This window comes from Myxine glutinosa, chromosome 5 (genome assembly GCF_964187855.1).
Source record: "Myxine glutinosa chromosome 5, kmMyxGlut1.1, whole genome shotgun sequence".
In the NCBI taxonomy this organism is placed as follows: domain Eukaryota; kingdom Metazoa; phylum Chordata; class Myxini; order Myxiniformes; family Myxinidae; genus Myxine; species Myxine glutinosa.
Window position 1 is genome coordinate 141,480,102 of NC_136265.1, and position 13,958 is coordinate 141,494,059.

Genomic DNA, 13,958 nt, shown 5'->3' on the forward strand with positions numbered 1-13,958 from the left:
CCCACGCCGCTTGCAAGGCGTGTTAGGCCCCAACGTGCGACCCGCACGCGTCTGTTTAGACGGTGCCGCGAACGGTGCCAGACGCGGGGTCGATGCACGGCCCCACGTCAACTTGACGTCTCCACCGGGTAGGTACACGTCCCGGTAACTCCTCTCGCCCGACGGGCTTCGGAACGCCGCTTTTCCACGCGGCGCAAGGTCGATCCCACCTTTCGTCGGAGCGGGGCGAGGAAGAAGAATACTCGTCGCTTTTCTTCCTCGTGTCTTTTCTTCTTCCGTTTCCGGTCACCTCCGTTTCCGGACACTTTTTCAGAAGGGCTCCTGACCCTCCAACCACAACAACCCTTAATCTACTACACATGGATAAGCAAAGACCTGAATGGTAATTCACATACATTCACATAAATATGTAACAGTATGTATGTATGTATGTATGTATGTATGTATGTATGTATGTATAATATATATACCGGCCATTATATATATATATATTCCGGCCAAGGTATATATATATATATATATATATATATATATAGAGAGATATATATATATATATGTATATATATATATACCTTGATTATATATATATATATATATTGTTACGGTTTTTAGAACCTTCACTAGTAAATTTTAGTAAAGTTTCCCTTATAAATAATCCCCTGTAAATATCCCCATCAATTGGCTTTGTTAAAGATCACACCCTAGTTAGTCCATGTACAACACGTAGCGAACCATAGGACCTCTCGTAGTTATTTCATTATTATGTGTTTCAGTTAAGGATCTCTTCCCAATAGATGAATCTGCGTTGCATTAATCAAATAAGATGGGCCCCATTCCGGCCATTTTGCTCTCCCTCTCCAAATTGTGGTACTTCGTTTGCCAGCAGCGTTCGCCGCCATTGCATTGGGCGGTTTGCTGGCACCACGCCGCCATAAGCCATGCGGTTAGGCCGAGGAAGAAGGGGGCGGAGCCACAAGAACAAGGTGTGGCACGTCGACTCGTCAGCAGAGGTGCAGTCAGCAAGCCCTTACCGACCAACCAGCGCCGAGGTGAGCCAACCGGTAGGTGTGTCATCAGTGCCGGCGGCTTGATTCCGACACGGGCAATAAAAGCGGCTGCGAGGGACTGCTTGAACAGACGAGGGAGAGGAGTTGAGTGAGAAGGTTCATGAGCAGTTGAGGAAGAAGACGTGATCCGGCAGATGAATGAGGTACCCGACGAGGATACGGAGCATTGTAAGGAGGAGAGTGGGTCCGTTTGACGGCGACAATCCCGCGCTTCATTCGCATTGTCCGACCGTGTGAGATACGAGACCAGAAGCTGCTACTGGCTGTTCACTTCCAGCCCGGAGCGTGGACCTGGAGCGGACCTCAATGCTGTGCCTCTGCCCGAACCTTCCAGCCCTGCTGTCCCACCTGGACCTTCTCCCTCTTCCAGTCATTCCTGCCTGCTATTCCCCTTTCATGTAAGTCTGTGTGTTTGTCCTGGGGTATAATATAAGACTGTTTAAGGCTGCCCTGTGTCCTGCTTCTTCTTATTCGTTCTGTATATTACTTTCGTTTCTTCTCCTTTGGTTTTGGTGTACATAATTAATAAATGTCTGTTATTTCTTACCTTTGGTTTCTTCTTTCCCCCGATCGCTTTTGTCCTGTCTCCAATTGAGTACCTGTGGCGTGTTTTGGCCAACTGCTTTAAATCGGGTTAGTCAATTGCTGACGGCTCGAATCGCGGATTGCTAAATCGCTCGGCAAATACCATCTTGTCCGTGGTTCGAGCGGGACTTGTCTCACTGCTTTGCGGAGGGATTGGTAAAGGTATTCGGGAGAACACCTTGACCAATAACCCTGACCAATCTCACCCCGCAAAGGAGCGTTATAAGTACCAGGACTAGAGATGGCCAGCTTAACAGGCCAAGGGGGTTAACCCCCCCCCTAACCCCCCTTGCTAAGGGGAGTGCCATCTCTGAGATCCGTAACAATATATATATATATATATATATATATATATATATACATATACATACATACATACATATATATATATATATATATATATATATATATATATATATATATATATATATATATATATATATATATATATATATATATATATATATATTGTTGCGGATATGAGATTGGCATCCATCCATATCCGCTTGTAAATATTCCCCTATTTCCTCCATACTTCCCAACTATCCCCAATCCCCCATTCCCTAGTCCCATTTCCTGTAAACAACACTCTGTAGACCCGACCTCCCCCTATTTCCCCCATTAAATGTCGCATCCAGGTCCACCGCATCTCACGTAGACAACTATAGGACATCTTGCTAGTTATTCTTAGTTTATGTCAGTTAAGGACTCGTTTCCATTAATTCTAACTCTTCGTTGCACCAGAATGTGATTGTATGGCACCGTTAGGAAGTTTAGGACCTCCCAATACCTCCCCGCAGCTCTTCCTCATGGTACAACAACAACAACAACAGCGGCGGCGGCGCGGGGAGTGTGCGTCCTCACTCCGGCTTGGTTGGTAGGGGGTGTTGAAAGGGCACCAAGCCTGTCCAACGAGCCGCCATCGGACATGTGCTCGACGGGGTTACCAAGTAGGGGCTCGCTGTCAGCTCCTCGTCAAGGGCGGAGCCCGGTAACCCCCCGCACCCAATAGAAGCGGCGGACCGATCCCATCTGGGGCGGGGCCAACGAGCCGAGGGCGTGTCACTCCCCGCTGAGCATGCGCAGGAAGAGGGAGGTGACGTGAGATGCGCGCTGAGCTTGGAGAGAGAAGGACGCCACCAACCGAGCGCTGTGACACCTCCCTGCATCTTTTGGACCGCGCTTTATCCTGTCCCTGAGCCAAGGTGCACCTTGTGCTATCGACTGCCTGTCCTTCCCTGCCATCAATCCCTGTGTAAGTCAGTCTTGTTCCGTTTGTCTGTGGTCTGTCTGGGATAGATAAGATTGTGTCTAAGTGCCTATCTCTTCTGTGCTTTACCTCATACCTTGTAATCTACCCCTTTTCTCCACCACCAATTATATCCTCCTCCGGAGGTCTTGAGAACTGTACCCCTTGCGTCGTTTCCTCTTTCCCAGTCGTTGTGTCCTTTCCATCATTGATTTAGCGTAGCGCGATTTGGCCAACGTTCGAGTGGAACCGGGTGAGTTGGGGGTAATCGGGTAAACTGTGCGAACACGGCGGCCATTCCGCTCGGCCCATCATAAACATCTGAAGCCGTGTCCGTAACAATATATATATATATATATATATATATATATATATATATATATACACATATATATACACATATATACACATATATACCTCTAAACCTTGATTTGGAAAGGCACACACCTGTCTTTTTAAGGTCTCACAGCTGACAATGCATATCAGAGTAAAAACGAAGCCATGAGGTCGAAGGAACTGCCTGCAGAGCTCAGAGACAGGATTGTGTCGAGGCACAGATCTGGGGAAGCCTACAAAAAATATCTGCTGCATTGAAGGTTCCCAAGAGCACAGTGGCCTCCATAATTCTTAAATGGAAGAAGTTTGGAACAACCAGGACTCTTCCTCGAGATTGCCGCCCGGCCAAACTGAGCAATCGGGGGAGAAGGGCCTTGGTAAGAGAGGTGACGAAGAACCCGATGGTCATTTTGGCTGAGCTCCAGAGATCCTGTGTGGAGATGGGAGAAACTTCCAGAAGGACAACCATCACTGCAACACTCCACCGATCTGGGCTTTTTGGCAGAGTGGCCAGACGGAAGCCAAACAGTTCAATCTTGGTTTCAACAGACCACAGCATCTTGTTTCGCACAGTCTGAGAGTCCTTTAGGTGCTTTTTTGCAAACTCCAAGTGGGCTTTAGGTGCTTCAGTAGACAGGTGTGTGCCTTTCCAAATCATGTCCAATCAATTGAATTTACCACAGGTGGACTCCAATCAAGGTGTAGAAACATCTCAAAGATGATCAAGAGAAATGGGAGGCACCTGAGCTAAATTTCAAGTGTCATAGCAAAGGGTCTCAATACTTATGTCAATGTGATATTTCAGGTTTTTTTTTTCAATAAATTTCGCAAAACTTTCTAAAATCCTGTTTTCTCTTTGTCATTATGGGGTATTGAGTGTAGATTGATGAGGGAAAAATTGAATTTAAACAACTTCAGCATAAGGCTGCAACATAACAAAATGTGAAAGAAGTGAAGGGGTCTGAATACTTTTTGAATGCACTGTATATGTGTATATATATACAGTCACGTGAAAAGGAAAGTACACCCCATGTAAAGTTTTGACTTTTTCAACATATTTCAACATACAGTGATTTGATCTTCATTTCAACAATATTGATAGATAAAGGTGATATAATATAACAAATATCATGAAACATCTACATTTTGTAGTCCATTGTATAATTTAAATAAACATAAATGCAAATTTCGCATGTGGAAAAAGTAAGTACACCCTTGGCTCTAATAGGTGGTATTACCCCCTTTGGCAGAAACAACCTCAAGTAGGCGTTTCTTATAACTGTCTACCAGTCTCTGACATCGACTGGGAGAAATTTTTGCCCACTCCTCCATGCAGAATTATTTCAGCTGTGCAATGTTTGAGGGGTTTCTTGCATGCACAGCTCGTTGCAAATCCCCCCACAACATCTCGATGGGATTTAGATCCGGGCTTTGACTTGGCCATTCCAGAACCCTCCATTTCTTTCTTTTCAGCCATTACTTGGTGGATTTACTGGTATGTTTAGGGTCATTGTCATGTTGCAAGGTCCACCTTCACCTTCAGTTGAGCTTCAACTTTCTGACAGATGGCCTCACATTATCCTCAAGCACCCTCTGGTACAATAAAGAATTCATAGTGGATTCTATGATGGTGAGCTGCCCAGGCCCTGATGCAGCAAAGCTGCCCCAAACCATAATATTTCCACCACCATGCTTTACAGTTGGTATCAGGTTCTTGTGGACAAATGCTGTCTTTGGTTTTCGCCAAACATGTCTTCTGTTACTGTGGCCAAATAGCTCTACCTTTGACTCATCTGTCCAGAACACATTGTTCCAGAAGTGCTGGTCTTTGCCTCAGTGTTCATTGGCAAACTTTAGTCTTGCCCTGATGTTCTTTCTGGACAGCAAAGGTTTCCTCCTGGCACACCTCCCATGTAGATCAAATTTGTGCAGCCTCTTTCTAATGGTAGACTCATACACTTTGACATCAACAGTGGCAAGAGCTATCTGTAGGTCCCGTGATGACATTCTGGGGTTCGTTGAGACTTCTTTCAGCATCTTGCGGTCTGCTCTCGGGCTGAACCTGCTGGGGCGGCCTGGCCTGAACAAGTTGGCAGTTGTTTGGAATCTTCTCCTCTTGTAGATGATCTTCCGGACAGTCGAATGATTGATTTCAAATTGTTTGGAGATCTTTTTAAATCCCTTCCCAGACTCGTTGGCATCTATAACCTTCTTTCTGAAGGCCTTGGAGAGCTCTTTTGATCTAGGCATGGTGACGCCGTACATTTCAACAACAACTAGCAAACCAAACGAAATGTCTGAGGTTTAAATAAGACAAGATCCTCTCTAACGATGTTCTAATCATTTGCACCTGAGGTGGTGCACCTGATTCTAATTTTAGGTATTTGAAGTAGTGATAAATGTACGGGTGTACTTACTTTTTCCACATGCGAAATTTGCATTTATGTTTATTTAAATTATACAATGGACTACAAAATGTAAATGTTTCATGATATTTGTTTTATTATATCACCTTTATCTATCAATATTGTTGAAATGAAAATCAAATAGCTGTATGTTGAAATATGTTGAAAAAGTCAAAACTTTACATGGGGTGTACTTCCTTTTTCACGTGACTGTATATATATCTACATATAGGCAAAAACGATTATGTAGCGCACGATATCTCAAAAAGTTGTTGAAGGATTATGACAAAACTTGGTGGATGAGTTGGGTTGGTGGCAAGAACAAGCCCATCAGATTTTGTGTAAACTGTTCAACCTGACGAAGGTATGCGTTCTACCGAGTGCCGTTCCAGTTCGAATGATGCTTCACATCATATTTGTTTTTCTCACATATCTGACATGATGAAATTATCATTTGTACATTTTGTCCAATCTTGTGTTTGATTTGCCCTCATTATTATTTTCCTGTAATCGATATAATTCTGCATGGCACTGAGTTATTCCTCATTGGTGGTTCATTCTGAGTGTGCATACCCATGTGACGTGTAGATGTGGACCGCACTCGGAGCTTGTTGGCGCAAACGGGCACGTGTCCAGCAGAAGAGCACCAACTACACAGACTTCAAGCCAGATAGCAGTGAGTAACCACTAACCACTGCCGATCCCTCATACCCGGGACATATGGGATAATTTATGGCAACAGCCGATTAATTGTTCAGTCGCTTAATGGTTGGCGCATACCCTCTGATTCTGGAAGGTCAGAGGTTGGAATCCTGGCCGAGTCATTCCAAACACTTCAAAAATGCTACGTACTGCTTCCTTGCTTAACATTGAGCATTTCATAGGTTTTGAACATGAATAAACAGCCATATGTTGGCAACCAGGGTTTTCTGATGGGCTTGATGGGCCTAATGGCCTCCTCCTGAAATGAAGTTCCTTGTAAAGTGAACTCATTATGAAGATGATTGTTATTATCACCTAACTTTGATGCTTAATGAAATATCATGTGCATGAGACTGCCAAAATTCACAAGAACATTTGCAGTGACCTATTCCATGAAACGATAGAAGTGGCAGGTTAAGTTTGTGTCACTATTCTGACTGCGGGTTGGCAGCGAATCGGCTTACAGATGGTGAATGTGTGCTCCCTTCATGATACGCTTTGCATTTTGGGTTCATTAGCCCGTCCCCTGCACAGCAGGAGACAGGGTTTTGTAATCGTGTGTGTGTGTGTGTGTGTGTGTGTGTGTGTGTGTGTGTGTGTGTGTGTGTGTGTGTGTGTGTGTGTGTGTGTGTGTGTCTGTGTGTGTCTGTGTCTGTGTCTGTCTGTCTAACTTTTTTACCATTTGCATTTTGTCATCACATTTTCACCAAAGCTTTATTGTGATGAAGTTGAGAAGACAAATTAACAATTTTGCCAAAAAGGTCAGTGTCACATAAAATCATCAATTTCATCCAATTGACCTGAAATTCCAATTTACCATTTGAGTTTTGTCATCAAATTTTCAGCAAAGCTTTATTATGATAATACGGAGAAGGCAAATTTATAATTTTGTCAAAAGGTCAAATGTCAGCATCACATAAAATCGTCAATTTTCATCCGATTGACCTGAAATTTTAATGATTTGCATATTGGGTCACTGAATTGGTTTACCAATCAAAAGCTTCAAGCCGATTGTTTTTTCAGATCAAAAGGTCAAAGTCAAGGTTGCATAAAATCACCAAGTTTCATGCAGTTGACCTGAAATTTTAAGAATTTGCATATTGGGTCACAGAATTGGTTTACCAATCAAAAGGTAGAAGCTGATTATTTTTTTAGATTGAAAGATCAAAAGTCAACGGTGCATAAAATCATCAATTTGCATTTAGTAATTTTTTTTGACTGTTTTCGTTATTTTGAGCACACGGAAGAAGAAGAAGAACATGTCTGAATGCAAATGGACGCAGACAGGCTTTGCATTTTCAGATGCTTTATCTTACTATAATTCACCAAATGTCTGTCTGCCTGTCTGTTCCCATGTACTGCAAAAACGTAAAATAGACTATATTGTTTTTCCAATTTTTCCCCAATTTTCCAATTTTTCCCCAATTTTCCAATTTCCCAGTTTTTCCAAACATGATGGAATAATATTTACCGATATGAACAGTGATGTGGCTTTTATTTAAATTCTACAAATACTGTTTAGATTTTGATGATTTGCGTGTGATATGATTTAACAGATGTTTACATAAATCGCTTTAAAAAAGAGGAAAAAAAAGCCTTCGATTTCTGATATTTGGCCTTTTCATTTGGGCCTCCCATTTGAAACCCCACCCATGGGGCGGGTACCTTTGCTAGTAGTTGTAATTTGATCCTCAGTTATTTGTTAAAAAATCACGTGATTATATCATATGATTATGCATAGTTTAATTCCTTATTGAAGAGTCACGGTTATCTCCATGATGATCATGCTGCTCAGTATTGTACACCGCACCTTTCCTATGCCATCTCCAGGCATTGCAAATCGTCATTGCCGGGCACCGGAGGGGGCTCGGCAGTGACGCACGCTGAAAGGGAGTACTCAGTTTTCACTCTGGTTGTTTGTTTGTTTTCTTTCTTATTTGTTTTCTTGTTTGTTTGTTTGTTTGTCCGGATGATACCTCAGCCATCCTTTGAGCTAGGAAGCTGAAATTTCGGCACAGTAGTAAGCAAGTCCTTTGTCAACAAAGGTATTTTTTGTTTTTTGAATAATCGATTAATTGAGGAGTTATTTAATTATTATCGATTAATTAAGTACGTATTTAATTAATCAAATTTCCTTTCTCTTCTGACCATTAACTCAGGCACCTTCCAGTTAGGAAGCTGATATTTGGACATGCCAATGACCAGGTGATTTGGGTGCAAAGGCTATTTTTGATTTATTGATTTATTGATTAATCAATTAATCGATTAATTATTAAATTATTCGATTAATTACTAAAAAAAAAAAAAATTCTTTCAGTTACAGATTCTGATGAAATGGTGGTGGTTTATGTGTTCTGTGACCGAATTGATTAATAATTTAATTTTTTCATGATTATTATTTATTTATTTTCATTATTAATCATTTATTTATTTTCTTTCTCATTTGGCCAATATCTCAGCCACCTTTTGAGCTGGGAAGCTAATATTTGGACATGACAGTGACCAAGTGATGTGGCTATCAAGGATATTTTTGATTTATTGATTAATCATTTAATCGATTAATTATTTATTGATTAATCGATTAATTATTTATTGATTAATCAATTAATTATTTAATTTTTTATTAATGAGTTATTTCATTAAATTTCTAAAAGATACATCTTCGGATGAAGCACTAGTGGTTTCGTTATGCTATTAGCCATTTGATTAAGAAAATATTTAGTGATAATCTTTTATTGATTTTAATTATACAATTAATCAATCAATTAGTGTACACCTCTCCTTCCCAATGCAGCCTCTATGAGCTGCACTGCGGTATTGCCGGGTGCTGGAGGCGCCCCGGCAATGCCGCGCTGTCGGATATTTAATTATTTGGCATGGGGGCGGTGTACTTTGAATGTATCTGTACTTGTTTTTGTCTTATTTAAATCAGTGTAACAACTGCTTGGTGGAGTTTGAAATCCATGGCATCACACTGCAATGTTCGTGCCATTCAGTCTATATATGTGCAGTGCCCAAGTGTGCCCAAGATGAATTACAATAATCTGAGAGAGTTTGCATCGAAGCCAACCCAGAGCTTCCAATCCATGAAGACCTGCATAATCTTACTATAATTCACCAAATGTCCGTCCGTCTGTCTGTCTGTCCGTTCGAAGGTACCGTAAAAACTGCTGAATCGATCGCAACGATATTTTGGGTGGGTACTCCTGGGATCCCCAGGAGTAAAATAGGCTATTTAGTTTTCCCAATTTCAGCTTTAGTCTCCAGCATTCTCAGGTTTGGACTCCCGCATAACATTCGCGTTTGCATAACGTTCATTGTTCTCATTGTGACGATGTTGTTTTCCTGGGTGCCACACAAACGGCTGCACCGATCGCTGCACAGCTGCACTGATCGAACTCGGTGACCTCGGACAAAGACCTTTTGTAAGGACACGGGTTGAATCCCTGCTTGAGAGAATTCCATCCCCCTCGCCGCCATCACGGCCGTCTCTCCAACTTACAATCCCACGAGATATGCGGAAAGGACGACCCAAAACCCATATAAACATCATTAAACATCATTCGTATATAAACATCATTAAAAGTAAATAATAACATCGGCCAAAGTTCAAACGACATTTAATCTCTACATGAGAGAATTCCACATAGCTATTTGGGCAGTGAATACGCTAACAGATCGCTGTCTCCATCGATATTGCCAAGGCCATAACACCTATTGGCTCAAAATCCTTTTAACTGTTGATTTGGTCGTCTTTACAATGAAGGAAACGTTAACAATGTTGTTAAAAGTTTATTTTGTGATTAATTTGTGATTGGAGATATGTTGTTTGGAATTAAAAAAGAGATATCGAGTTCAAGTGAATGACGACATGCTGTGATGGTTTCTACTTTCTGAACGTGAACTTCGCGGATCGCCATATGCAGATTCGCCACAGACCCACAATCGATGTTTCTATACGTGAACGGACCCGTTTGTTTGCGAACGGGTACGTTTTTCATGGAAGTCCTTCACGAACTTGCTGTCCATGTCTGATGTGCGACTGAAGGTGCTACAGGAATGTGGAATTTATTGGTTTCATGCTTTAGCATTCGCTGTATCTGCATTGCCTGTTTTCTTCTGGCCTCCCACCCGTGCGTAGCACGGGTATCTCCCTAGCATAGTCTACCAAATATGTGACTTAAGTCACGCAAACCTTTCTGGGGCTCTGCTAATGTTTTGAGTTATGCGGTGTTTAACAGAAAAGACAAGTGGCACAATCACTGGACAGACAACAACATTGCTACCAAATAACTATTCATTGATCCAACAGAAGAGCCTCCAGGTTTCGACCTCCCCTGGCAACAGTGGCTGTGCTCAACATGATCCGTACTATCCAGGCAAGGACACCACCTTCACAAATGTAATTTCAAAAACAGCCCAGCATGAGACTGTGGTCACCCAGATCAGACTATTCATCACATTGTGAATGAGTGTCACCGACCAAAATTTGATGAATTATTTAGGGTAATCCACCTAACAACAGGCAGTGCTGTGACTTGGCTGTCCAACTTAGACTTACATCTGTGAGCTGTAATTTGTCATGTGCAAGAAGAAAAATAATAATAATAATTTGCAGTAGGAGGCCAGTAGGTCCATCAAACCTGTGCAACGGTTGCCAACCTATGGTTGTTTGACTGTGATGCTGTTTTTTTTAATGCTCTGTCAAGCAAGGAAGCAGCACATTTTTCACGTCTTTGATATTATTTAGGCGGAGTTTGAACCTCCGACCAAGAGCGCATTGTCTAACCATTACACCATAGTCTGGTAACTAAATAAATAACCACTGTTTTAACCACTCTTATTACAATGCAGCAGTGTGTGTGCATTCCATCATTTGCGCTTTCTTATTGACAGGTAGAGGGTGAGGTTAGGTGGTGTGGCTGGTGGGGTTGGCATTGATAGAGGGCAATGGTGGAGCAGTTGCAAAGGGGAAAGTGGAGAAGGAACTCCACCCAACACTGGGTTCAGTCTTCATCAGAAATGACTAAAGTGGCAACGCATAATGGGGCCTTGTGTACATGAAAGTGTCTGTGGAATATTCGAAGAGCACTTACAGCTTAAATTGTTCTGAGATGCTTCTACATCCCCTCATGGATTCCCATGAATGCCAATGGCACTCTACTCTTTGTGAAATATATGGCACACCATCAAAATGCGCAATTCCTTCCGATAAAGCACATCCCTTTCCTGCACATTCTGCTTTTCAGAGGCTATATTTGTCACCAAATTGGTTTAAAATGAACCAAACCATCTCGGGAATCAAAAACATCTCAGAGTCAAAGACCTCTTTCACCATTTCCTTTTTTACAATTTCTGAAAAACAAATCTGAAATGAGGGCTGTTGGAGAGAGCTACCATGTTCATCAATTTTGAAATCATTTCTGTGTCCGCTCAATAAAAGCTGCAGTATAAACAATTTAAGCACTAACAATGTGCGATTGAGTATATTTGAAAAAGCAATCAAAAACTGTATGCTTAAAAGTTTGTGTCTTCCCATCGTGGAAGTATTCAAATCACATTGAAAGGGTCCGAGAGATATCAAATTGTTCAATTGAAAGATGACAAGTTAGTGACTATTGGTAGCTATTTCAAAACGATCTAAATTGTTGGTAACGGTCAGCGAGTACAATTCCTGGTGCTCTTGGGTCCTGATGGTGCTCTTGAGTCCTGATGGTGCTCTTGGGTCCTGATGGTGCTCTTGGGTCCTGATGGTGTTCTTGAGTCCTGATGGTGCTCTTGGGTTCTGATGGTGCTCTTGGGTCCTGATGGTGTTCTTGAGTCCTGATGGTGCTCTTGGGTCCTGATGGTGCTCTTGGGTCCTGATGGTGCTCTTGGGTCCTGATGGTGCTCTTGGGTCCTGATGGTGCTCTTGGGTCCTGATGGTGCTCTTGGGTCCTGATGGTGCTCTTGGGTCCTGATGGTGTTCTTGAGTCCTGATGGTGCTCTTGGGTTCTGATGGTGTTCTTGGGTCCTGATGGTGTTCTTGAGTCCTGATGGTGCTCTTGGGTCCTGATGGTGTTCTTGAGTCCTGATGGTGCTCTTGGGTCCTGATGGTGTTCTTGGGTCCTGATGGTGTTCTTGAGTCCTGATGGTGCGCTTGGGTCCTGATGGTGTTCTTGAGTCCTGATGGTGTTCTTGAGTCCTCATGGTGCTCTTGGGTCCTGATGGTGCTCTTGGGTCCTGATGGTACTCTTGGGTCCTGATGGTGTTCTTGAGTCCTGATGGTGCTCTTGGGTCCTGATGGTGCTCTTGGGTCCTGATGGTGCTCTTGGGTCCTGATGGTGCTCTTGGGTCCTGATGGTGCTCTTGGGTCCTGATGGTGCTCTTGGGTCCTGATGGTGTTCTTGAGTTCTGATGGTGCTCTTGGGTTCTGATAGTGCTCTTGGGTCCTGATGGTGCTCTTGGGTCCTGATGGTGTTCTTGGGTCCTGATCGTGTTCTTAGGTCCTGATGGTGCTCTTGGGTCCTGATGCATCAACACGAGCGTTTTGCATGTGCGGGCCCTCCTTGAATGAGCCTGATATTCCAGTCGTCCACCCACTCGGTCATAATCACAGTGCCAGTGTAGTGCTAGAGAAGAGCATGGCTCGTGGCTGCTGGGGCCTGTAAATAACTACACAACACCCGGAATGCAGTTTGGCAGCTTAGGGTTATGTAAGGGGCATGAGTGATGCTCGGGCTTCGTTCTGAGCGTACTTTGTGGTCGGAACGGTCAATCATGGCATCCGCAGTAAACCACGGCACGTTCTGATCGCTGACGACCAGAACAACTGTTTTCCTTGGCGATGCCAGAGATTTAGCTCTGTACCTGGGGCCATGCGTTTGAAGGTTTTACTGTGCGGTGCTCTAGATATATTTCTGGTTTGGGAGTGTGCTTTGCTTGGTAGACAATGATAACTAGCTAGTGACATCAAAACCCACAGCATTTATAAGCAATGGGTGAAACAATAAGAGAATGTTTGCTTGATTAATTTCCTGTACTATTTATTACTCACAGTGAAATTTTGCTAAACTTTCAAGGTGAGTTCAATCAATATTCTTGATTATTTAAGCGGTGTATGGCCATTCCATATGGCAAACCATCCATATTTTATTTCATCAAATTCCTTCCCTTAAGTGTGAGTCATCCTTCAAGCCTCCACAAATTCCATATTTGTATTCACCACCATTTAGTGGAGTAATCGCCTTTGTGCTGTCCCTTTCTGGAATTCGATCCCTCGCCAGAGGAGTCAAATCTGACTCGACTAACCGCACTTCCGGTTCAGTGTCAACAAGTGGTGCTGCTGTCCTTCCATGCATGGGTTATAAGGTGGCCATCCCATCTCCGAATCAAACTTGATGGCATTCATAGAATACTTACCCTGCACAGTGCACAGTCAACGTGGTGTGAGCCAAGTTTTTTTTTTTTCTTTCATCCAATATGGCCTCCAGACCATGTGACTGATGACATCATAAATTTATATTCACCACTGTAATTGTTGTGCACATCACACTCAAACATTTCAAACTGATCAGACGAAGCGTTGTCCCTTTCGAATTACTAGGGCATGCCCGTACTATATATATATCTAAA

General features: G+C 42.8%; 1 protein-coding gene and 1 long non-coding RNA gene across 3 annotated transcripts in view; one reads left to right on the plus strand and one right to left on the minus strand.

Annotated features, from left to right (window-relative positions):
• LOC137426970 (guanylyl cyclase C) overlaps positions 1–13,958 on the plus strand; it is a 445,743-nt gene that overhangs the window by 299,783 nt on the left and 132,002 nt on the right. For both annotated transcript variants that reach the window (XR_013623586.1, XM_078778805.1), the window contains exon 19: positions 6,231–6,318. Coding sequence is in view for 1 of the 2 variants with exons in the window: in XM_078778805.1 (XP_078634931.1) it covers positions 6,231–6,318 (88 nt within the window). In the remaining variant the exon portion in view is untranslated. The remainder of the gene's footprint in view (positions 1–6,230; positions 6,319–13,958) is intronic.
• LOC144892388 (uncharacterized) overlaps positions 1–13,958 on the minus strand; it is a 229,959-nt gene that overhangs the window by 203,651 nt on the left and 12,350 nt on the right. The gene's annotated exons all lie outside the window — the stretch shown is intronic.